We start from the raw sequence: 26961 nt of genomic DNA, 5'->3' as shown, positions 1-26961 counted from the left end.
ATTATTTCCCATTTGTGCCTCATTGAACCTAATTAACCATGTTCCCATGTTTTGCCTATTCATGTGGGTTCCACCTCGCTCGAGGGTCCAAATGATCAGTAACCAAACTGATATGGGAAGCGCACTGTCTTAATCCTATGACTGTTTTCTGAAGATACATTAAAATAAACCTTTGCAGTTTTCAGTAAGCCTCTTGCCAATGAATTTGCGTGCAGGAACTGTATTTCGTAGGTATCTTTGAAATATATTCCTGACGAATGAAATCCTCTCCATTTTAGAAGGCATTGATTAACGCTGAATGATCTGAGGAAAAATTCTAATGCAAGAAGATACTGTTATTTTTAGAACTGGTATCTGTCCCATAGTTTGAGCACAAAAATTAGGGAGATGGCGCTTAAAAATATTGTAATGTCATTTGCTACACACACCTTGGAAAGCAAATGTAATTTTTTTGTTTCATCTTTGTAACAACATGCAGTTTGTTTTTTAAAAAAGATTTTATCTACTTGAGAGAGAGAGAGAGCTGGCAAGTGAGAAAGCACAAGAAGGGGGAGCAGCAGAGGGAGAGGGAGAAGCAGGCTCCCTGCTGAGCAGGGAGCCAGATGCAGGACTAGATCCCAGGACCCTGAAATCATGACCCAAGCCAAAGGCAGTTGTTTAACCTACTGGGCCACCCAGGCGCCCCTAAAACTAGACTTCTTTTTTTTTAAGATTTTATTTATTTATTTGACAGAGAGAGACACAGCGAGAGGGAACACGAGCAGGCAGAGAGGGAGAGGGAGAAGCAGGCTTCCCGCCGAGCAGGGAGCCCGATGCCGGCGGGGCTCGATCCCAGGATGCCAGGATCATGACCGGAGCCGAAGGCAGATGCTTAACCAACTGAGCCACCCAGGCGCCCCTAAAACTAGACTTCTTAAAGTAGTTTTTGCTTTCATATTTTGCATTTGTTCAGGCAATTGATACCCAAAGTTCAAAGATGTGCTGTTTTTCTCAACATCGTCTATACGTTAAAACTTTTAATAGTTGAATTAAGTGTACAGGAGATTGTGTCAGATGGGACACTATTAAAAAGCAAATTAAAGCGAATTCTCATTTCTCCATATAGTCATAGGGAAGCCAAAACTAAGAGTTTCATTAAATCTAACGGTCTCATTTTCGCCATTAGTTTGAACCTCCTCCTCCTACCAAACCTCTGGCCAGGGCTGCTTAATTAACTAATTCGACTTTCCCCCTTCGCCTTTCCTGAGCCCTCCCTCTGGGGCTAATGAGTAGCCACATGTCTAGTAGGTAGACAGCAGGAGGGAGGAAATGGATAATCAGCCCCATGAAGAGCCAATACTCTTCACAGCATTTCTGTTTCATAGAAGGGGAAAATGCAGTAAAGGGCTTCAAGAAGCAACAATTTAGCAATTAATTCAGCATTTGCCGTAGCTTGCTACATTTTCAGCTTTGTCTTGGAAAGTTTCTCAGGGCATGCTGTTCTTTTCGTTTTCAGTCCTTTTCAGTCTGTGCCCAGAATACACTGATTTATTTCCAGTGGAGAGTTACTCCCACTTTACCCAGCATCTCCATGTTCCTTGTGAAGGTTTTCATCGGACAAGAACGTGTTGATCGCCGTTTTGGTGGAAGGCATTATAGTGTTCACCACATTGTGCTTTTAATTTAATTCCGTTGTTTTAGTAAATATCCTTACTCAGATATCATATAAAAAGAAAAGTGAAAAATGTTAACACTGCAGGCTGATAAATCATCAAAAAGAGAACACACTTGCATAACCAGTGCTTTGCATCAGCGAAGAGGACCTTGTCAGTGTCCCAGAAACTCCCTCCCAGTCACTAACCACCTGTCCTTCCCAAAGGCAGTCCCTGCCCTGACTTCTACCGCAAATTAGTTTTGCCTTTTGTTGAACTTGATATAAAGTATACACTTTCTGAAGTCTGTTTTTTGCTCAAAATTGTGCCTACAGTTTGATCATTTTCATTGCTGGACAGTATACATTGTAAGTATGAAGATTTTATTTCTGTATTCCAGTATTATGGGCATGTGGATGATTTCAGTTTTTTGACAGGCAAGGAGTGCTGTTAGGGACATTACTGTGCGTATCTTTGGGTGCACATATGTTCACATCTCTGTGCAGTATACACTTGGGAGTAGAATTCTGAGATACGGGGGATGCTGATGTTCAGCTTTAGGAGATACTGCAGTAGATCATGGAATCTCAATTACTAGCCACGTTGATAGCCCTGGATACCATTTGGATTCTCCCACCCCTGAGACTGTCAAAGTCTCTACTCAGTACTTTTGCCTTTTATTACCAGCTTTGGCTCGGCTTCTCAGCTTTTCTGTCCACCCCTCTCATGAACTGACAAATGTCTTGAGGGAAAACATGATGTAATATTTGGTCTACTCTAATGAGAACCTCTTCTTTCTGGAATATTGACTGCTCAAGTCCTGGCTGCCTGGTAAGTCTTGGATGTCTTTAAACAGTGTGTGTGTGTGTGTGTGTGTGTGTGTGTGTGTGTGTGTGTCTTTTCTTTTTCTTTTTTTAAATCCAGCTGATAATGTTGTTTTTAATGGGAGAATTGTTCTGATGCAGGCTATCCCATCATAACCTGAATCAGAATTAACAATTAAGATTTGAAATAAGAAAATTACTCCCGCGTCACTTATTAACTACTTTCTTCCCTCTAAACCTTAGTTTCTACATTTATAAGGCTTCATAAAGGCTTTGGGAATCAGATATCTCTTTCAAGCCTACATTTCAATGGTCTGGGAGTCCCCCAGGCTCTAGAAATTCTAGTCTACCAAATATCATCCCTCCTGTCTAGCTGCAGAATGGAATTCAGGTTTTCTTAAGGATACCTCCATAATCTTGAGTCAACTTCCTTCAAATAGAAGCAAGTCCATAGTGCATACACATGCGTGAGCACACACACACACACACACACACACACACACACACACACAGAACCCCTAAGCATAGATACAGGCAGTATCTTAGGATTCCCTCTGAACAACTAAGAACAACAACAACAAACAAACAACTAAGAACAAAGTGTGTGTGTGAGAGAGAGAGAGAGAAAGAGAGAGAGATCAAATAGGAATTGCAAAGCAGTAAGGCCAACAACAAAATGCAGATCCCAGAGTCCTGATGCTCTGCCCTTCAGGAATCTTTTTTGCTGTCTATCCCTTACGGGCTCCAAAGCACATGAACTCAAGAAAGCTGTTGCAGTAGCCAGCTCTCCTTCCCACACGGGCTCCCCCTCAGCACGCTGGTTCAAAGTTAGGTCTTAACTCCTGTCAGCACCACAGATATGAACAAAACAGTTTTCCTCAGAAGAAATACAGTGTTGGCAGGGCTTCTGAGTGGCTCAGTTGATTGAGCATCTGACTCTTGGTTTTGGTTTAGGCAAATTAATGAGTTCAGAAAAACGCACCCATTTGAAGGACCTGAAGGATGAGTCATTTTTCAGTAACCTTGCTAATCTGTTTCCATGAGCAAACTTGGTTGACTCATGCACCACATTTCGGGTCAGAAACAGTTGTTTGACATTAATTATGTGTTAGGGTGTGAAAAGCCACTCAGCAGGCTGCCAGGTCATGAATTGATTCTATTCTACCACTCTCTAAAAATCAAGGAAAAATGCCTGTAGCCATGTTGTTTTGATATAAATTGACAAGGATAAATAACTATAAGGACATAATTAAGTACCTGGCTTAAAAAAGGGGAAAAAAAAAAGAGACGGCTATGCAGGACTTCAATGTTGTCAGGTAGAAAAACAAAGTGCCCTGTGCATGAACTGATGTTGATTAATCCCTAGCTACTTCAACATGGAATGTTTTAGCTATGGGCAAGACTGAACTTTTATTTATTTTTTAATTAAGTGGGCAAGAAGCATAAGAAACCAAGTATAGTAGTTGTAAATTATAAATTAGAATCATCTGCCCTACTTGCCTCTCTTTCTTACACAACTTCTAAGTACAATTTATCATTTTAAAAATGTGATTTAACATAATGGGCTCTAGAAACAAGCTAATAGGAACATAACTTGGCTAACTTAGTTTTAGCAACCATTAATTAAAACTGGATTAATGTTCTTGCCTTCTTTTTGGTTTGGTTTTAATATGCTTAAATATGGCAAATGAAGCAGGGCCAGGTGACCTAACCTTATAAGCACTCTGTTCCTTAAGATCCGTTTAATGATGGTAGGCCAGCTCTCCTGTGTTTGAGGACAGAATGTCTTGGGAACAGATGCATCCTTTAACCCTGGTAGGTGAGAGTTGTGATTCTTTGGTCATTAAACACAGTATCTTCTAATATACAAACATGACAAAATCGATCAAACTAGACATAGGTTAAAGATAACAACCATCCGAATAACTAGAAGTAACCGATACCCATTTTCTGGTGATATTGTGAGAAGTAAAGAATGGAAAATGATCAGTATGGCAAAGTGAGAACAGGCTTTTTTACATAACAACAGTTATGACAAGAGGTACTGATACCCATGAATTATGGGGATAGTGATGTTGCCAATCCTCAGGGCAACGTTAAGATTAAAAACCAAATTGGTTCATTACTTTATTAGATATAACTCAATCTGCTTTTCAGGGTTGAAGTCTGGAATTCTTGGGCATATCCCAACAGATACCCTCTTTGGTATCTGCCTAGTTCTGTTCTCCATTAAGGAGCACAACTGCCAGGCATTTCCTCCAACGTATCCTACGTTGGGACTGGCTAACGGTGAAAGGCAGTTCCCAACCATCACTGCTTTGCACTAAATATTTAGATCAGTGATGGCAATTAGATTTTAGAACCCAAAGCAACTCCTGCCCAGAGAATTATATTGAAAAGGATTCAAAGGCCAAATCCGGGGTCAGTAAATATGATCGTTTGGCAACAAATTCTGTGGGTGCAGGAAGGGAAAGTGCTACCGTGGATGACACATATTGTCCATCCCAAATCGATAGGGTTACTTACAAATAGTTGGGGTTACCCAAAGCAGTACAGTATTTTCAGTGAGCCAGCAAACAGCAAATTTTTGAGTAAACATAAGTTTGATAAATGCATACATAAATTATTCATGTGTTTATTCATGTATTTATCTTTTATTTTAGCCAGAAGATCAAAGGGCAGTAAATGTTCACTACAATTTTACTGAATGCAATAGTCTTCATGCTGAGGACAGATTTAGCAAAGTGAAAATAGTAATTAAGCAATTCACTGCGATAGCCCCTTTTTTTAGCTTAAAATTATTACATAAATTATATATATATATTTCAGATTTGGAAAGATCTGGCAGGGTTAGTGTATGTTACAGATGAATGTGTGAAAATCTGTAGATTTGCAGATATATGCCAATCAGAGAGTTATTTTTTAATGGGCCTTACTCATCTGGAATCACTTAAATGAAAATATCAATTTGTCTTCTCTGCAGGTAGCAGTTAAGAGAATGAGCAAATGGAATAAACTCTTAGTAGGATATCTATCAGGCGTTTAACTCTGAGGGTGTCTCCTATTGACATTATAGTATTCTATAACAAATCTGATGACTCTACCTGGCTAAACCAAATACATACTATTAATTTTATAACAATTTCTGATTCTCTTTTTTTTAAATGATGGGAGTTATTTGAGAGTTTTGATGATGGCATGGAGCCTCAATACTACTGAGTCAAAAGTTGGTTTACTGTATTTCTGCCTGCAATAAAACCTGGGTATATTTTACATATCTATACAGGATAAAACTCTGTAAAGGATTCCTAGAGGAGCATGGAATCCTCCTTCATTCTTCCATAAGGAACTGGCAAGAGTCCATAGCAGGTATGATTAAGCAAATCTTCCCTGGGCTGAATCCTACATTGTTCCCGTGTTACTTAATCACTTAGGAGTTTCGGTCACTATTCTTGAGATCCTTATTGCTAAATTTTGGTCTTGGCTTATATATTTACTCACCTCTTTATTAATTGGGAGATAGAAGATATAAAATGACTCTCCTTCCTAATATCTCTGAAAAACTCTCACTTTGCCAAAGATTGTGACATGACAATCTCAACTGGGCTTACTGTTTCAACATTCTCTACGGGAATCAATATCCATCTGCTCCCCGTGAGGGAGAACGTGGCTGAGATAAAGACCCTTTGCTGGGAAAAGTCTCCTTCCTGCTGGGAAGCGAGAATAACATCATCTTCCCATTTACACAGAGTGACAATTTAAACATCAAGTTATTAACCGTCTTCTTCGGAAAAGCGAGTTGAATTTCAGTGTGAAATCACACCAGTATTGTCTGGCTTACACAGGGGTAACAGTGCTTGAGGTTGCACCCAAGGAACCACCTCTGGGAAGTCATATAGTCACTCTAGGTCCTAAGCTGAGAGGTGTGCCCTTTGGTGAACATCGTGTTCCTTTCCTCATTCCCCACCCTTCCCACCACGAGCAGTCTCTCTCTATAGTTAAAGGTATTCACACACCATAAAATCATAAAGCCAAATTCTATGGCATATTAACCCACTTTCAAGGCCTATTGACTTGTACTGTGTATGTATCAGTCCATGGGTGGACTGTTGCTCTTGCTCTGTTTGTTATTGTTTAATGTTCCCAGAGGTAAGTCCTCCCCCACATCAGAAGCCATTATCACAGTTGGTGAATGGCCAGGGACTTGGGTGGCTTCCATGTGATCTTGATTTTTCCATTTGAGATCCACTTTGATTCCCTCCCATGAAGTGACTGAGCACCTGAAATTGTCACTTCTAAGCAACTTGTGATTTCAGACAGGGAAATCCTTTTTTTTTTTTTTTGGGGGGGGGGTGTTTCTTAATGAGCATTTCCCTAGACCTTAGACTCTTTCTTTTCCATCTCTCTTGGGGAGAGCAGCTCTTCTCAGTCCTTAACCTCAGTGCATTCTTCAGCTTTCTTTATTTTTTTTTAATGGACCTGTAGTAATTACCCTGTTTACCATATACATGTATATATGGGCAGGCTGTCACTCTTTCTGGGGAAAGTGGTTTGGTTTCCCATCTCCTTGTCAGCTGCTGATCCCTACACAGCTGGGACACTGAGTGCATGGGGCTGCTCCCTTGCCCTGGGGCAGCCGTGAACAAATCTGGAGCCTCTCACATTCATCTGGGCCCAGCTGGGGTTTCTGTCACTTTTGCCCCAATTCCTTCTGGTGTCCTTCCCAAGTGCAGTCCTGATTGGCCTTTTGTCACCTCAGGGGTGACTTGGCGATGGGAGTCAGCAGTTTTTCCGATTCTTACACCAGTTACTTCCCTTATCCATGAGTGGAGCTGGGTTCCTTCTTCCCTTCTTCAGCTCTGCTGGTCTCCCCCTCTTCCTGCCTGGGGGCCAAGGCTCTCCTCACTCTACTTCTGGACATCTCTGTGTTGTAATTATGTGCAGAGGACCTGGTGGGTCCAGGGATGGAGCGTTCGCTCTATCTTCTGTCCTTTAGTACTCTTTCTACAATGTTCTTGCACTCGTTTATTTAAGGGGACATGCACTGGAACAGGAAATGTCCCCCCTCTCCCCACCCGCCATCCTCCTTGCTCTCTTTCCTCTTCATCCACCTTACCATGTATTCTCAGGCCTCTCCTGCTTTGTCTCACCAGGGTCCACACCTCTTACCTTGTTTCCCCTCCAGCCCCCATCTAGCAAAGGGTCTTCCCTTGAGCTCTAGGGGGTGGAACCCAATGTTTACATTTTCTTCTGTCTCTGCTCCTACCCTGTGCAGCACTTTGAGGAATCATAAAAGAACCTGCTCTTGTACCTGGAAAAAAAAAAAAAAAAAATATATATATATATATATAATCACATGTTCCGTTCACTTTATCCAGTCATTTGTTAATGGACCTATTTCCTCTGATGTATTTCTATTTCTTGACATATTTGTGAAAGCCATTCTTTTTCCCTCCACCTCATGTGGGCTGGCACAAACTCATTGTTTCTGCCTCTCACTGCACTTTGTTCTTTCTTACTCATTTTAACTGACTATGAATTCAAATTGGCATGCTATTCTCGACCATGCCCTTTTCTGATAGTCTGTTCCTAGTTAAGCCACCAGTTGACTTCATAATGATCTTTAAAAACAAAACAAACAAAATAAAAGCTATTACCAGTATTTAAATGTCCACCAGGAGTCAGGAACTTCGGCACACTGATTTGATTTTATGTGACTAAGATGTAGGTATCATTGATGGGTCCTAATGAATTTGTCCACTGATAGGATATGAGTATTACTACATTCCAACTGGGCCCACAAAAAGTTTAAAGACCAAAACAAGAGCCCCCATAAATAGAGATTCATCAGTCAACATTCCAAATTTGAGTGGGAAGCAAGCCCCCAGTCCATTCAACAACACTGGTATCGAAAATTAAGGAATCTCTCTGCTTTTTGTCCCACCCAGCTCAACTGTCTCCTTCTGTAGTAGTCAGAATCCATAACTGAGGCCCACAAATTCCTGCCAGTTAGTCCACAGAGGAGTGTTTCTACAGAAAGTGTTGACTCACAGAATTGTTGTGAAGAGTGACCACACAGACTATAGCTTGAGACTTTAGGAATGAGCCCCCAAACCACAGAGCAAATCTGAGCCACCATGGGAGGTACCATCTCAGTCAGGTTGTGAAATTTGAAGTATCTAGAAGCTACTTTCCATGTTAGTTAGTCACCACTACAAACGTATTTCCAAAAACATATCTCCTGGGCGCCTGGGTGGCTCAGTCGCTAAGTGTCTGCCTTCGGCTCAGGTCATGATCCCAGGGTCCTGGGATCGAGCCCCGCATCGAGCTCCCTGCTCAGCGGGAAGCCTGCTTCTCCCTCTCCCACTCCCCCTGCTAGTGTTCCTGCTCTCACTCTGTCTCTCTCTGTCAAAAAAATAAATAAAATCTTTAAAAAAAAAACCCAAAAAACATATCTCCTCTGTCACTGCCAACAAAAAGGATATGCAGCAACCATCCACTCTCTTGATGTGCAACCTGGTGTCCGAACACGTTTCACACAAGTTCATTCAACTTTTGCAATCTAAATAATCCAGAATAAAGAAAAGCAGTGTGGAGAGTATAATTTTTCACACGTCAACCTTTTCAATACGTCATGACACAGTACAGCAGGACTGGCTGGTGGCGGGTAAACTCCATCACGCCTTCTTCTGGTCTATGGTCTATGTGTGCCTCACTGTTCTTTCCCTCTACCTCTATGCTGATTCCACTTTCCTGTCTATAATTTTGTAATCTCTATGCTCTGAGTCTCATTTTCTCCCAATTTCTCTCCATGTTTATATCTTTTTTTAATATTTCACTGCACCAACAGATTTTTCCCCTCTTCAAATTTGACCATAATCTAAAACTCAGATACTTTTGGGTGCCTGGGTGGCTCAGTTGGTTAGGCGACTGCCTTCGGCTCAGGTCATGATCCTGGAGTCCCGGGATCGAGTCCCACATCGGGCTCCCTGCTCAGCAGGGAGTCTGCTTCTCCCTCTGACCCTCTTCCCTCTCGTGCTCTCTCTCTCTCTATCTCATTCTCTCTCTCAAATAAATAAATAAAATCTTTAAAAAAAATAAAACTCAGATACTTTTAGGCAACTTTTAATACTTTTTTAAAGTAAATTTAATTTTTTAAATTCTTTAAGACATTGATATTGCAACATTGAGTTGAATGTGTAACATTCCTTTAAGGAAACATTCTACTCAGGTTGCTTTTTTATAATGAACTGAGGTTGAAGACTGAGGGTACTGAAGTAGAGAGAGTATGGACTTTTGGGGGAAGAGTCAAGTCGATGTTCCAACTCTGCCATGTAGAGTCCATTTAGTTGTATAGTTAAAATCCCTGTGGAGGCAATATATCTACTTTGGAGGGATGTCACAAAGATTAAGACTCATTTTTTCAAAGCAACTGGCAAATTGTAGGTTTCAATAGTACTAAGTGTTCTAAGTTATTGATACCCTCCTCATCCCCACTCTATGGTTGACCCTCCATATACACAAAACACCTTTGCCATTCAGCCTCATTTACATATAGCCCTTTTAAAAAAAATTGGTTTAAGTACCAGAAAGAAGACTATGACACTTCAAATTTTATTTTATGTCATTTAGAAACATTAATGATTACAATAGCAGTGGAGTTGCTTAAAGAAATGCCCTTGGGTTCCAAGAAGACCCTGTGATTTTTCAATAGGCTGCAGCCTTTTCTCTGGAGCTAAAACTCATCAATTCTACACCTGCATTATCAGACACAAATCACGGTGTTATCCAAGGCACAATTTTATAGAGGACACATATATTTGAATATTAATTGAGTTATGCATTTTAATTATTCTTTGGGGTCTTTAAAAAAAGAGTAATGATAATATACCTGGTAGTTTGATGAACTCATAACCAAATACCTCAAAACATTTAGGTCTGTGTTTTGTGTTTTGGGAATGAAAACATAAGCATGGATTGCTTTTCCAACACCTCTAAGATAGTCAGTGTTGACTACATGAAACTCAGCTTATTTGATCCCAGTATATTCTTTTATCTCTGAGTTCATATTGCCCCTTTGATGGTCATCATGACCATATGGCAACTGTGAAATAAATCAGTCCTGTGAGAATAATTTTATTTTGAAGACATCCAGTCCTAGCCTAGATAGTATATGTAACAATCTTATTGTACTGTGCAATTTTATTGTAGGAGAAAACAAAAAATAATTCCTTTCTATTAACTGTGCTTCAAAGTTTCCATGTGAGTTTTGAATTATCTTAATGTTTATACATTGGTGGCAAGTTAAATAATTTCCAAGACTGGGTATTTTGTATCTTAAGCCATGTGACAAATGCCACTAGAAAAGCTTAAGTTTTTTTTGTTTGTTTTTTTTTTTTTGGTCTCTAGCACAGTGTTTTTTGTTGTTGTTGTTGTTGTTTGGTTTGTATTTTTGTTGTTTCAAATGGGTGATTAATACCAACATCATGTTAGCATAAGGTGAACGAAGCTATATAGTATATATGTTCTTCGTAGGACCAACATCTTCTCAGGATTTGACATTTCTTGCACTTAGGTAAGAGTATCTTTTTCTTGAGTTGATACATATCAGGGAGCAATGCTACATAGTGCTCTGAATTGAATGCTTAAGAAGCCTGTGTTTGTCTGATCCAAGAGTGGACATCTTCTATTCACACTTAAGGTATAACTTGGGTGATGGACACAATTGTTTCCAGTTAGGGCAGAGGCCCCAGCAACCCACTGGAGTCAGATACATAGTTAGCCAGATTTAATTACCCCCAAACCTGTCCAATGACATTTCCTGAGGGAAAGGAGATCTACATTAATTTATTGCCCTCATACATATTTGAGAGAACACAAAAAAAATCACTGGATGATGAATCTGATTGGGTTGTGTTATTTATCTGACATATGCTAATTTTTCCTGTTCAACACTGGACAATCTGGATCTTTTTGGAATTTGTGTCTGTCACAGGCGGTCGTGTGCTACTCAAAGCGAAGATGAAGCTGAGTAACAGAGCATACCTCATGCTACCAGCCTAAACAACACATGACATTGACCTGTTTCCCAAGCACTGGCAGAACCAGAAAAACAAGAGAAAGCACACAATACATTGCCACAGGGTAAATATAGTTTTTTGTCTGAGCAACGATACCGTCAAAACAGATTTTCTGTTAGGGAAATGGTGTATCTACAGAAACCAGTTTCACTCTATCCACTTTCTTGTTTCAGGGATCATCAATCGGTGGAAAGATCAGCAGGGGGTTCTAATCCATTGTTATCTCTCCACCAGACAAACTGGTGCCCTTTGGAGAGTGGAAATCTTGGTATACTGTGTACCATAAGAGAATTTGAGCACATACCAGCCCATCCCCTTTTCTAATATTTTAATAGCACTTCACATCCCCGCGATTTCTTTGATGTGGAAAAACTAATATAAGCAGCTCATAAATTATTAAGGTTACCATTGAAAATGAAGACTGGTTTTGAAAGCAGAGTTACATTTCCTTTGAGAGCCTTTAAAGCTGCTCCAGGTAGTTTACAAATAAATAAATTGAAAGTTTACTTAAGGAAAGATCTAGAAGTTGATATTAAGTGGCTCTAACTACTTTGTCCTCTACTGTGTTTGTGCAACATGCAGAACTGGACTACCATGTTTTGAGACAACCAGTGCAACTCTTCAGGGTGAAATATAATATCAGAGATCACAATGTTTGTTTGTACAGTTTATCCAAGATCTAAGTCCTTCACAGGGCCATTAATTCTTGTAACATTCCATGGAAGCAACGAGCTGGTTCTGCTTTCCTGGCGTTGACGGAGAAACTGAAACATAGGTGGGGCCAGTAACCACTCAAGGAAGGAACTTTCTTGATGGCAATTGATACCTAGGGGTCACTGGGTCTTGACAAGTGGTGAGAAACTGGCAAACTTTGAGCCAAATTTGTTCCATATGTTTTGTTCAGCACCCACACTGTTGGCAATGTTGGAAATTGGAGAGTTCCATTAAAAAACCCAGATTTCTGACTTCATGAGAATGGAGACCACTAGGAACACTAGGGTGCACTCCCATGTGCCAAACATCAGCTGGACTTAGCTTTTCCTTCACTAGGAGAGCATGCACTATCCTCAGTTGTCCTGCTTCATTCCTTTTTACTCACGCCCTGGTCCCTGCAGGCATTTGAGACACCATGTGATACGTCCTATGATTTCACAACTGACTGGAGGGGTGGCTGTAATTGCGCACAGCAACTGTTCTCTTCTGAGTAGCCCACAGGCTCCTTGAGGCAGGGACTGTGCCTTCTTCATGGTTTGGTCTTCAATGCTTAGGACCTTGTCAGTCCTGTAGTCACTGGAGAACTGATACTGCTGACCTCACAAAGGGATAAACAAGTGAAGGACTGAAAATGAGTCAGGCTATTCATTACTGGGCGTGTTTACAACAGGAAACTTTCTCTGTAGATAAAAAATGGACTTGATAATTTTTCCAGAATTGAACTTTGTGGATTGATTTTATGTTTTCTCTTATGACCAATGTCTGACACTCTGGACTCATTGTAATTGGGGTTTCAAGCCTAGAGTCAAGAGTGATAGAGTGTGGCCACAGAACATAACAAGTGCGTCAATGAGTGAGGTGTGGTAAGATATAAAGTTAGACAATGGTCTGTGAGATCAGAGCTCGGGGGTATCAAAATTCAGATATGCTACTCCCTTTGTCTTCTAGTCTATTCACTGTGTGAGTAGGTCTATTCACTAAATAAGTCTGTTCGCTGTAAGTCTATTCTATTCTGAGGTTCCCCACCATGATTTCAGAGAGTCAGCTGTGAATTGCTCTGTGAAGGGAAAAGAATGTCTTTTCCTTTGTGAAATTTGCAGGACCAGGAGATGGGGTGTGTGTGTGTGTGTGTGTGTGTGTGTGTGTGTGTGTGTGTGTGTGCTAGAATCGGGGCCAAAGGGGAATTTTCCATTTCCAAATTAAGGAATAGCCTAATTCAATTACAATAGTATATATAATTTTTCTAGCATGTGCTAGAAGATCAACAAATGTTACTTAAATGGCGTCTAATCTCAAGTGAGTGGTAAGAACTATATTTGCATTTAGATAGATGTTACATTCAAAATTATACTTTTTTGTGTGTTACATAGACATATTTTCATGTACAGAACTCAACCAAAGCAGAGTAAAGTAGAATCTGAAAGTCATTCCTTTATGTCCCCACCCATATACATATACACACATCTGGGTTACTACCCCTGAGAGAGCCACAATCCACAATACGAGATGCCAAAAGCATATTTAAATAATGTTAATTTTCTCCTAGTAATGTTTAATGTTTTGTTAATTCTAAAAATAGTTGTTCAAAATAGCATATAATTTGAAACAAAACTGACTGAAAGGTAAAGGAAACCCACACGCAGAAATGGTGATCCATGCAAATTTCTCATTATTTTCAAATGAAATCAATGTTTCAAGGTTACAGTTTACTCTGTTCACTGGAAGCCCAAGTAAGTCTCTAATTAAACAGCTCACTGATGGCCTTATCATTAACTCATCTGTAGTGGACATTCATGCTCATTCCTTTCTGAGTTCAGAGTAAGTCAGAACAAGGCAAATTGATAAAGGTAGGCTGAGGCCATTGAGATTGCTATTTAAGTAGCTCAATGCTCTTTCTAAATGAAATCCCTTCCTGGCAACATCATTAACTCATAAGAATTCCAATGTAAAGATGATCAGAGGAGCGCCTGGGTGGCTCAGTTGGTTGAGAGTCAGACTCTTGATTTCAGCTCAGGTCATGATCTCGGGGTCATGGGATCAAGCCCCGCTTTGGGATCTGCTGCTTCTCCTTCTCCCTCTGCTCTTCTTTTCTTGCTACCACTCTCTCAAATAAATAAATAAACTCTTTAAAGATGGTCAGAGAAAACAAAAGTTTCTAAAGACATCAGAACAACTCCCAAGTAGTGGCAGGGGAATACATTTTACTTTTCCAATGAGAGAATGCTTGAAATATACATACAGACTCTTTCTAAAATTAAAAAAAAAAATACATGTTACAAGAGTATTCATTTTTAATAAATTACTTAATATTCTATATCATATCTTCTCTTCTATTTTTGTTAGCATTTTTAGAGAATAATAATTATAATCAATAATTCCCCAGTACATTGAAATTATATATTAAACAAGAATGGCAGCCTCGGTTCCCAGTCCACCAATATTTGCCATGATTGTTGGAGGGGTATTAGACTAATAGTAAGCAGTAGAAAAATGGAGACTTGTGTACTTAAGAGAGAGAAAGGAGGGGGGCGCCTGGATGGCTCAGTCGTTAAGCGTCTGCCTTCGGCTCAGGTCATGATCCCAGGGTCCTGGGATGGAGCCCCGCATCGGACTCCCTGCTCAGCGGGAAGCCTGCTTCTCCCTCTGCCACTCCCCCTGCTTGTGTTCCCCGTCTCGCTGTGTCTCTCTCTGTCAAATAAATAAAATCTTTAAAAAAAAAAAAGAGAGAGAGAGAAAGGAGGTAGAATAAATAAGAACATGGAAGTGGATGTGCAGAAAATACTTAAGAAACCTCACAAAAGCTGAAGCAAAATACACGGTCCACTGGGACACTATTTTGACCTCCTAGAGGGTATAATGAGAGGCTGCTAGAGCCAAAGCTGAGTATTATTTTAAAGATTTTATTTATTTATTTGACAGAGAGAGACACAGCAAGAGAGAGAACACAAGCAGGGGGAGTGGGGGAGGGAGAAGCAGGCTTCTGCTGAGCAGGGAGCCCGATGTGGGACTTGATCCCAGGACCCTGGGACCATGACCTGAGCTGAAGGCAGACGCTTAATGACTGAGGCACCCAGGCGCCCCAACTGAGTATTATTTTAGATTCTTTTCTGTTTAGGTATTGACCGGAGAAGGTATGAACAAGTTATATAATGTACATGGAGGGGATTAACAAAATTCTCTCTTCTTAGAGAGCTTTTTCGTTAATCATTTTATTTATCAACAATTTCCTGAGTCCTTACTATGAAACTGGCAATGTTCTAGTAGTTGACGATGACATTAGTGAACAAGACAGTCATTTTGCCTGTAGTGTTTACATTCTATTGGAGAAAACAAACAATAAAAAAAAACAGACAAATACATAAATAAGCAACAAGTAGTTCTCTTGGTTGCAGTATCCTAGTTGGCAGACAGAGTCACCAAGGAAATATCAAGAGCTGGGGCATAGAGAATTCAGTACTCTCTGTGTGATAGTAAGTGAGTACTTTCTATATTCCTGGAACTCTATGAGTTCTTTGATACAAGAGTGGGTAGAATGGAGATTGCTCCTGCCTTCATGGATTTTTTGGTCCCCTGATCTATAGGACAACATGGGCGGATGACCACTCACACCTGTTTTGGGTCTAATGTTTCATTCTGCTGCTGAGTAGAGACACCCTTTCCTGTTCCAAGCTCTTGACCTGGAGGGAGGCCTGGAAGGTGCGACCAACCAGTTTGGTCAAAGGAATGAGGTGACATGTTGTGGCTGAGTGTAAGACCAGAGGGCTAGCTGAAACTGTCTGAGAGAGACTTCTAGAAGCCAGTCCCATAATCACACACAGGTCCCTGGAATAGGAATCCTAAAGAAGATGGCAAGAACAAGGGTCGGAGAGAAGGGGAGGTAAGACAAGACATAGCAGGCTGCATGAACCCAGGAAATTTTGTGCCTACCGGAGACAGCTGACTTGCCTCTACTGAATGTTTACAGGCTCCTGGAAGTGCTTTTAGGGCTGTTTGATTTCATCGAAAAGGTACCAAATGCCTTGGAGCTGCTTTTTTATGGGGATGAAGATGGGCTGCTCTTCTCATCTCTCTGTGCAGTTAACAGTGTGTTTTTTTTAAGGTGAAAAGAATGGTTTGGATCATTGGAGCAAAGTCTTACCATGGAACAAAGGAAGAGCTACTGACCAGATCAGCACCAAACTTAGAACCCTGACTCAGTGCAGCACACAATTAATCATCCAGTGTCTTTTACGGACTGAGCTCAGAGTGAACATTAAGAATATAAAGCAGGGCAAGGCTCCTGCTCTTGAGGAGACCAGGGTCTGCAGTGTTGCAAGAACACCATAAGAATATGAAAACACACAGTTGTTTTATCAAAAGATCCTCAAAAGAAATATTTGGTAGTGCCCTTGCAAGCCCTTCCATTTGACATATGCATAAAGGACTGTGGGATGAGCTTTTGTTTATCATCCTGGAATAGATAAATCTGGTATTTTTAAAGCTGTAAGATCATAGACTGACATTATTATTTTTAATGATTTGGTTTAATATTATATAGTTAATTGACTCAGAAGCTCTTTCTCCCACTGGCCCCCTGAGTACTGTGCATCTATAAAATCATAAACAACAGCGATATGACCTATAATTCTCAATCCCTGGAGTCTATCCTGGTGCCTATACATAGTGTACTTGTTGGGCAATTGGAAATGTTCAGCAGATATTTTGAGACATCATTTTGAAAATTTTACAAAAATTACAACGTGTCTATAAAATTTTGAGATGAGAATTTGTACAACTTCTACTTTTCCTCATATTTTCTTTTCTTTTTTTTTTAAAGATTTTATTTATTCATTTGACAGAGAGAGACACAGCGAGAGAGGGAACACAAGCAGGGGGAGTGGGAGAGGGAGAAGCAGGCTTCCTGCCGAGGAGGGAGCCCAATGAGGGGCTCAATTCCTGGACCCTGGGATCATGACCTGAGCTGAAGGCAGACACTTCACGACTGAGCCACCCAGGTGCCCTTCCTCATATTTTCTTGAAGAGATATTAGTAAGTCCAGCATGTTGTGATATATTGTAATATTTTGTCTTTTTTGAAATAACTGAAAACCAAGAATGCCATGCACTGCTTGTTCCAATAATATTCTTACTCGTGTGGTCTGAAGTTGGTTTTAAGTAAGGCACTTAATGTCTAACCCTATTAAAATTTGCAAACACTGGTTGCCTAAGGCAGACAGAATCTTAATTTGAATTTTAAGTGGAAAATTAATTGTTTTGTAAATTAATCAGTAACATGGCTTAGCTCTATTTGCCTGGTTAATTACTTTTCCCTGTCCTGTTAACTCCAACTTTACAAGAAAAGTCATTTTTTGTGCTCCCATATTCACTGTTTGCTCATAAGGTCGTGTGTGGGGTGTGTGTGTGTGTGTGTGTGTGTGTGTGTGTGTGTGTGTGTGTGTGTGTTTTCTATGCATGTGACCTTTTCACCCATAAATTTCTGTCTTATGATTTCTCATATTGAACAATGGCTTTTGCTATAGGAAACAAACACCTTATTTTTCTTTGTCCTGTTCAAAATGCTGTTGAAAACCACAGTGTGCAGAGCATTATTCCAGAGAATAGCAAGAGATAAAGCTATGAAATGTTGCAAGCAATGAGTTAGGGTTAGAGCCAGACCTATGACATAGTGGGTAAAGAGCATGTCCTCAGGTGCCTAAAGGCTTGACTTCCTACACTGGCCTTAATCATGAGTCCTCGGGAGAGTTATTTAAACTCTGTAAGTCTTGGTTTCCTCAGTATAATTGATACAGTAATAATACTGTTTTAATAAGGTGATTGGGAGGGTCACACTATAGAATTAATTGTATCACTTAATAATCTTAATTATTAATATAACTTAATTATTGGGTAGTTCTCATGATTAGCATAATAGTGTTAGTAATATTTCTTACAATATATAGTATTAGGCGTATGAAGTCATTTTGATGATATTATCCTACGTGCATTTTTCTTTTCTCTTCCTTTTTGTAAGTAACCTGACTTAAGCTTGATGTAAATTGCTATGGGTTCAAGATAAAATTATGAGACACGCTCTTTTAGGCCCTATCCATTAACTGATGTTATCATTTCTAGTCCTAATTAAGGCCTCTACCAAGCTAAAAATGTGTTTCCTTTTTTAAGGGAGATGATGACTTTGTGTCTAAATTCTGTCATAGATCCTTCATTCTCCTCTTTCAAAGGTGCACAGAAACTGAGGGTTGCTGGAGGAGGGATGGGGTAATTAGGTGAGGGGCATTAAGGAGGGCACTTGATGTAATGAGCATTGGGTGTTATATGCAACTGATGAGTTATTGAACACTACATCTGAAACTAAAGGTGTACTATATGTTGGCTAATTGAATTTAAGCAAAAAATAAAAATAAATTTTAAAAAATGTTTAAAAAGGTGCACATCATCCTTTACATTTCAACAGAAAGGATTATTACATGAAATGAAGAGATTTAAAAAAAAAATTGTTTCACAAATAATTCCCCAAGTAACTGTGGAACACAGTTTATGCAACTTAAAACTGTTTATTTTGGCTTTTGGTCAAAGGCAGAAGAGGTGTTAGTGAGTCACTGAAAAGAGCATTCTAGTGAACTAATGAAGGTGACCATGACGTCATATCTTTGTGGGCCACTAATAAGGCTCTGCAAAACACAAAGTGAAATTGCCCTGTATTACAATAAGCCTAGGGCACCAGTACCTGAGGCTGTTCACTTCATTGCACTGACTTTGTTTAATTCTTATTTTAGCCAAAAATATGTTCAGTGGCGGTTAGATTATTAATTAATACCCTGACCAAGTCTGTTATTGATGGAGATGAGAATGGGAGGTTGGTAAGACAGGAGCACCAATGGCGACTTCATTGAGGGGACTCTGAAGCTCTAAATAAGGAATAACGGTGGTGTGATTGCCCCAGTAAAAATGTCTCTGAATAGAGTATCTAAAGAAATAGAATGCAAATATCAGTGTCTCAGATATTTGGGGAAAAAAAATCACAAAGCTTGGCATTATAAATAGTTTTCAACAACATGCTAGGAAGGAAAAAAAGAGCATGTTGAACAAATTTCACTGTTTTCATTAACTCTGATCACCTGTGTCATAGACATTCTCTTTCTCTAGTTTTGTTGTGGTTGTTTTTGTTATTTTCTTTTGTGGGGGGTGGCAGATATTAGACATACAGGAAAAGACTCAGGCTTTAGGTCCAAATCTGGGCTCCATTTGTGGGGAGTCAGCAAGTAAAAGCTCTGTAGCCTTAAAAAGGCATAGTCTCTGTTGTGTTTTAATGTATTCAATTAGAAAAGGGTACTTTCTGGGGATGTTTTAAACATAAGGTGTAGTGCATATAAGGAATCTTTGACATGGGCAACATTTAATACCCATTAGTAATTATTACTAGCAAATTCCAGCTCCTTGAAAAAGTTTTCCCAGCTCATTAGAATTAGGGCAGTTCATGTCAGTTCTGTCCACAGAAATTACTCGTTAATTTCCACACAAAATAATTGCACAGTATATAACTTAATTTTTAAAAGAATTATTTCCCTGGATTTCCAGTCCTTTAGTGGGGATATCATATAGACAAGGCTTGGTAAAGCACACGGACCTATTTCTTCAAATATGTCAGAATTCACAGCAACTCAGATTTTCATTTTTAAACATGCAGTGGAAAATAGAAGAAAGATAAAAACATTTCAGTAATCATTATTCCATGGTCTATTTTTTATTTACATTTATGTTTTCTTGGGGAGGGAGTTCTGGAATAAAGAGAACTCCTGAGACATTAAGAATAGACCTTTCAGATGTGGATTAATTAATCTGATTTGTTGGTATCTAGATGTCACGGATTGCAGCTTCATCTCCCCCCAAAATTCGCATTTGAAATCCTAATGCAGTGGTTTTTAGAGGTGGGGGTCATTGAGAAGTGATTAGGTTTAGATGGATGAGGTCATGAGGGCACCACCCTCATGATGGTATTAGTATCCTTATTAGAAGAGAAAGTGGAGCTCTCTTTCTCTCTTTCACTGCCAGAAAGAGCAAGAAAATGGCCATTTGCAAACCAGAAAAAAAAAAAAAAAGGCTCCCCTTAGAACTCCACTGGCTGGTCCCCTGATCTCAGACTTCCCAGCATCCAGAGCTGGGAAAAATTAATTTCTGTTATTTAAGCTCCCAGTATTTTGTTAAAGCGACTTGAAGTGACTAAGACACTAGATAATTAGTATACAGGAAGGAGTTCATAGTGCAATTAACTATAAACCATAGAGGGGGCAAATATGGAGGGAACTGCTAATGGATACAGGGCTTTGAGAACAGAGAACGTGAACAGCTGGTCATCATGAAGGACAAATAGGGTGATAGCTCAAGAACATGTAGCAATGCACAATATTATTTTGGGAACCATACACAAAGAGATCTACTGATATGTTCGCTTGTTTTCTCAGGACAAGATGATCAGCCAGGTACAGTTAGTTAACAGTGAAAAATAATTAAAAATAAATACAGGTTGAAACTGTCAACACAACAGAGAAAAATAAATACAAAAGCAAATCCAGAAAACAATAGAAATTGGCAACTGCTTGATTGGCAGAAGCAAAGATTATTTCAAGTAGTGATAAGAATTAATAGAAACCCCAGACTAAAGGATTGTTGGTTAAAGATTAATTGCTGTAGGAATAAGGATGACAAAACCAAGGGCAGTCTGACAATGGTATTGTGTGTTATCGTTTATGAAGGGAAAGCATTTGCATGTGTTATGTAGTTATCAGGGCTGAATTTAATTTAGTAAATTTAATTGCTAAACTTAAATCATGCTTCTGATAATATAGACAAAAGAGAGACCTCCAGAGAGTGAATACAGTGGGTCAACATGAGCATGTTTTCTTTCACGGGTTCTTGGTAATCTTTTGCTTCTTCCATAGAAATGGAAGTACAGATTATAGAATCATGTTGGTTGCTCTGTAGTTCTGAATTAAAGAACAGCAAAAATGTTATCAATGTGTTTATTCTCCATCATTGCTTTCTGAATTTCGCAGGCAAGTTAGTCATTTCCTAGAGACATAATATTATAAGAAAAGGCAGGTAAGCAGTTAACTTGACGGTTTAATCTCTGAATTTAGGCCTCTCTGTCCCTAGCAAACTTGGTATTACCATTTTTCTCTGTCTTTCTCATTTCCTACGACCTTTAGGGCACAATTATTTCAAAATATCATGGGGTTAGCTGGATCACTGTGTGATAAGAAACCTACCTGGATGCCCTAGGCTAGTTTCTGCAAGGACAAGCTACCTCTATAATTATTCTAATGTGAACCCAGGGTTGGTTTCTCATTCTGATCCTAATCTTCTGGCCAGGACAATTTCAGTGGTAAGAGTACTAATATTTTTGAAATGAGAAAAATATTTTTTGTGAAGTAAGGTCCAGGTTAAGCTCAATGGAGCTTAAGGAAGGAGAGGTTTGATAGTACACGAAGTCAACAGGTCCATCGGGTGTGCACCTGGGAGGCAGCTCCTATGCAGGCAGAGGCACTCACATATGTAATTTCCTGTTTCTGTCTCAAATTTTCGCACTTTTATGAGGATATTCAGCTATATCTTAACAGAGCTCCTAAAAATATGTCACATGCGGATTTAAAAAAGAAATTTTGATTTGATTCCCTACGTGTATATATATATGTGTGTGTGTATGTGTGTGTGTGTGTATAATATTTATGTAATTTATATTTAGTCATTAGTTCAACCAGCTATGCCACTCCTTTTCCCAGATTGACAATTAAAGATAAAAAATAATCTGCTGTTTTGATTTCAACTATTTTACTGTGGATGACAGATTCTTTCTCCAAGATCAACCTATTTCCTGCTCCATCACAAATCTCTAACTGATACAAGCCTGAAGGAGAAAATGCTAGATAGTTCTGTCAGCATAAGGAACACCCTATAGTTTAGTCCTTAACAAGGCAACAAATGAGAAAATTATTGTAAATATCAAGTGTTAATTTCTTAACTTTCAACCTGTCCCCTCTAATAAATTAACAATTTGGACTACTATCCATTTCTTTTGCTTTATTTGTTTTTCCAAAGACAGTTCATTCTGGCATCTTCCTCTTCCCCTCCCTACCGTGTACCACTTTTGTTTCCATAACCTCTGCAAACTACTCAGATTTTTTGAAACCATTAAAATTTTAAAGTTTAATAAATGAGCAAAAAACACCTTCCCCCATACTCAGAGTTCAGGTCGTACAAGGAAGCAGGGAAGAAGTAAAATTGTAAAGAAAAGACTGTTTTTTGATGTAAAGATAAGATTAAAGTGCAGCTCGAAATTTGAAAAGATTTGAAAAGGAAGGGCACTCCAGGGGATATCCAGGGAAAATTGCTAGCAGAGTTTCCCAAATCAATATCCATGTTTATTTCTGCACCACCACTGTCAACATCGTTATTTTGAGAAGAAACAGTTCAAATTGCTTTACATTCTGGGGCTTCTATCTCCCCCTACAGACATGATATTAAAGACCAGTTTAGTTAATACATAATACAATTCAATTCAAGAACACAGTCACCTTATCCTGTAAATATTTCATATAGAAATATCAGCCATTACATAGACCCAGGACTCTTGTACCATCTACAGAATTCGAGTTCCTCTAGTCTAGGAAGACAGAGCTGCAAAGATAGAGCCACAGAAGAAGATAGATTTGTAAATCACTTCATTGCTTGTTATCATGCATGCTTGCTACATAAGAAAACATATGGATTAATTTATTGTTTCTGTGACTGTTTCTCTTATAAATCAAGATTATCAGGAAAGTACCAATCAAGTAGTTTTTCTGGCTCAAAAGAGAACAATATGTGTTTGGTACCACGGAGGAGAACAGCCTTGTACATTTAATTACTTTCGTCTTATTTTGTCCTTGGTGTGATCAGTTTCCTAATTTCACCACAGTCAAACTTGCTTTGAAATTGTAGACACATTAAATCAACCACTTGGATCACATGTGTCCCAAAGAATGTGGTTTCCCAGGTATGAGCAATCTATCAATCCCCTACTCTCCTTTCACTTTGGCATTCTGACAGTCCTAGCCAATTTCTTAGGCAGGTTATTTTATTTTATGCCTTGGTCACAGAAGCTCTTATAAAGAGTTTCAGAATTGCCTGTACAGAGTACACCTTTGATGTTGCAAGAGATTGGTGCATTTCTTGATGATTGTGCAAACATTCGTAATTGTGCCTGCAGGTAAACATATTGCTGTCTTCTTGGAAAACTGAGAAGTACAAAGAATGTTTATGTGCAGGTCCAGTCGTTCCAAGTATCTCTTGTCGGTTTAGACACACCTGGGTTACCATCCCCCTCTTATTGGCTGAGAAAGTTGCCCCACCTGATTTGTAAGTTTACCTGTCCTAGTCAGTGTGTGTGTGTGTGTGTGTTGGGGGGGGGGGTGGCACTTCAGCCAGCCAACACTGGATTTAATCCAGCTAGAAGTAGCAAAGCAGCTTTGAAAAACCACTGGGCTCTGAGTTCATTACTACAGGAAAACTGTTTTCTCCTGAGGCACAGAGAAACTTGCTCCTACCGGCTCAGGAGTTTGGTGGAATAAAACCCATCCTGGAGGACCATGGCTACCTATGCCCTGCAAATCGCTGGACTGGTGCTTGGTGGTGTTGGCATGGTGGGCACGCTGGCTGTCACCATCATGCCTCAGTGGAGAGTGTCTGCCTTCATCGGAAGCAACATTGTGGTTTTTGAAAACTTCTGGGAAGGACTGTGGATGAATTGCGTGAGGCAAGCTAACATCAGGATGCAATGCAAAGTCTATGATTCCCTGTTGGCTCTCTCTCCAGACCTACAGGCATCCAGAGGGCTGATGTGTGCTGCCTCTGTGCTGTCCTTCCTGGCTTTCATGACCGCTGTCCTGGGCATGAAATGCACCAGGTGCACTGGGGACGACGAGAAAGTGAAAGGTCACATCTTGCTAACGGCTGGGATCATCTTCATCGTCACAGGCGTCCTGGTGCTCATCCCAGTGAGCTGGGTTGCCAATTCCATCATCAGAGAGTTCTACAACCCGATAGTGGAGACTGCCCAAAAGCACGAGCTTGGAGATGCTCTCTACATAGGCTGGACCACGGCGCTGGTGCTGATCGCTGGAGGGGCACTGTTCTGCTGTGTTTCCTGTTACAGTGAAAAGAGCCGAAGCTACAGATACTCCGTCCCTTCCCATCGCACAACCCAGAAAAGCCACCACATGGAAAAGAAGTCACCGAGTGTGTACTCCAGGAGTCAGTATGTGTAGTTGGGTCTAGTTTCTAACTTTACCGATAAAGCCAGCAAATGGCTGAAATGCCTACTGTTTTCTAAAAATGGAACCCAAAGGAACATTGATTTGCCATTCTTAACTGCCTAACATTAATTACAGGAACTGAGCATTGGGTATTTATGATTCTATAAGCTATTTCAGCAGAATGAGATATTACACACAGTGCTTTGATTGTTCTAGGAAGTGCAGTAATATGTTTTCTAAAATGATTCATGCATCTTTTCCTTTCACCAGTTACTTCAAAATGACATTGTTAAAGACTGTATTATTTTACAGCTGTGATTTCTCTATGACACAGCATTATGTATGTAGATCAGCATGATGTTTATATCTCACATAAATAGAGACAGGCTTACAGGGTTCTATTTTAAATGAAATACTGATTCAATACACTGAATAAATAAAATCCAACTATTGCTTTTCAGGGGAGTCGGGGATAAGATTGAAGAACGTTAACATTAATTGTGTAAAAACAGCTTAGTGATTAACGTGATCGATTTATAATGAAGGTTAAAATGAAGGCTTTAATCAGCAGCGTAAAGGAAACTAAATGGCTTTCTGATATCTTGTTTTTCAACCTAGAAGTTATAAATCCTAACTCCTTTATCCTCTTTCCTCAGAGGCATTTCTTTTCTTGTATATTAAATAAACGTCTTTTAAAAGGCAGATATTTGTCAAGGGGCTTTGCATTCAAACTGCTTTTCCAGGGCTATACTGAGAAGAAAGATAAAACCATAGTCTAAGAAACATTAAAGACTTCAGGAAAGTGAATTTTTTTTTCCTCTGAAGTTTTTATGGTCAGGGAAGGATGCATTTTGACAAGAAATCATGTATGTACGTGAATATTTTCATCTATTTGAATATAGACTTTGGGTTTTTATTTTAATATAAATAACAGATAGGACAATAATATGTCTTAGTTTTTAGTTGCTTACCAAAAAACAAAAACAATTTATTCTTTGTATACTCTTTCTGCTCCTAAGATATCTGTAGATACTGAGTTCAAATTGTCATTTCAATCCCTTCAAAAGTAAATATTTTACTTATTCCATTTTTTATTCATTCTTACTAAGGTATAGAGAAATACTATATCTTTGTGTTTCCCCCAAATTTGATGCAACTGATAATTCACTTTGAAAGTTTGTATCCATATTTTTCTAGCTTAAATGACTATATATATGAATGTGCTTTATGTCCTTTATATTAATAAATTGTGCCTTTTATATGTTTGATATTTTTTTCATTCTTTTTTTGTTTATTAACTTGTAAAGAGTTTTTTAAAATCCTGATATTTTCAGCTTTCCAATTTTAAAAAGAGGCCACATTTTAAATATAAAGTTAGATTCAGCATTAATTTTTGAGAATATAAAATACTACATATTATTTAACAACATTATTCCTTATAATCATTGCATCCATACACTAATATTTGATGCAGACAATGTATTTGTAATTTATTAAGATAGTGCTGTAGGGTCCAACAAATCTCTATACTATAAATATTATGTATGTTTAAGCCATTTCTATAAAAGCTTTCCATAGCTAAAGAAGTTTCTACCTCTGAGAAATAACATTAATTAATACTAGTGGCTAATGTTTTAGGGGCACATATTATATGCTGGGACCTCTACTGCTTTATATGAATTATATCACTAAAGATCATCACAGATGAGGACACATGGGGACAGTTCAGTGATGACCTAACAGAGTCAGGGGAAAGAAAAGGACCATCTGACTTCATAGCGCATGCTCTTTCTCTTCAGGGAAAGTAGATTTTCTTCAGGAGCGTTCAGTTTATCAACTAATCTTTGTATGTGGAAATGACCTGCTTCACTGGTATTAGTTGGGAAAACTTTCAGTGTTTTGTTTTGTTTTGTTTTCCTGGGGTTGGTGATTTCACAAGAGCTAAGTGCTAATTTATCCTAGGAAGGCTTGTCCCCTTGGGTTGCAGCATTCATGAGAGCAGAAAGCAAGGAAAACTGAGTGCATTGGAGAAGTAATCCAATCTTCTAAATACCGGTCTTGACCAAACATCCTCTTTACCTAGAAAGCTCTCCGGAAAGCCCCAAATTCAATTTTTATTTTCCCCTTCTTTTCTCTACAACAGAATTATAACCCTGCTAGTTTTCCTTTGGCACCACCTCTCGTGTGCCTCTGAAATCTTTCTCCAACTTTCCACACTTCCTGTCACCTCAGCTCTTTCCTGCCTGGTTGAAAAAGCCTGCCAGACTTGTGTCACGGTCAGCAGGATCTTCTTGCCCCAGCCCGCCACCATGTTCCTATCTCAATTCTTCCTAAAATGCGTCTCCCCCCCATAATCCTTGCAGGAATGCTCCACTGCCAGAAAGGAGGTCGAAATGTCTTAGTGGATGATAACTTTGGGGAGGGAG

General features: G+C 39.3%; 1 protein-coding gene across 1 annotated transcript; it reads left to right on the top strand.

Moving 5' to 3' along the window:
- The first annotated feature begins 23690 nt into the window (after positions 1 to 23690).
- Positions 23691 to 25791, top strand: CLDN8 (claudin 8). The gene has a single exon (XM_027585208.2). The coding sequence runs from the start codon at positions 23870 to 23872 to the stop codon at positions 24545 to 24547; it is 678 nt and encodes a 225-aa protein (XP_027441009.1). The 5' UTR covers positions 23691 to 23869; the 3' UTR covers positions 24548 to 25791.
- Positions 25792 to 26961: the final 1170 nt, after the last annotated feature.

Source organism: Zalophus californianus, chromosome 1, assembly GCF_009762305.2.
Source record: "Zalophus californianus isolate mZalCal1 chromosome 1, mZalCal1.pri.v2, whole genome shotgun sequence".
In the NCBI taxonomy this organism is placed as follows: domain Eukaryota; kingdom Metazoa; phylum Chordata; class Mammalia; order Carnivora; family Otariidae; genus Zalophus; species Zalophus californianus.
The sequence above is the reverse complement of the archived record's forward strand: the minus strand, read 5'-3'. Positions and strand labels throughout refer to the sequence as shown.

What these genes read in the sequence shown, in the direction of transcription:
- CLDN8 (XM_027585208.2), top strand. Translation starts at nt 23,870, where the DNA reads ATGGCTACCTATGCCCTGCAAATCGCTGGACTGGTGCTTGGTGGTGTT.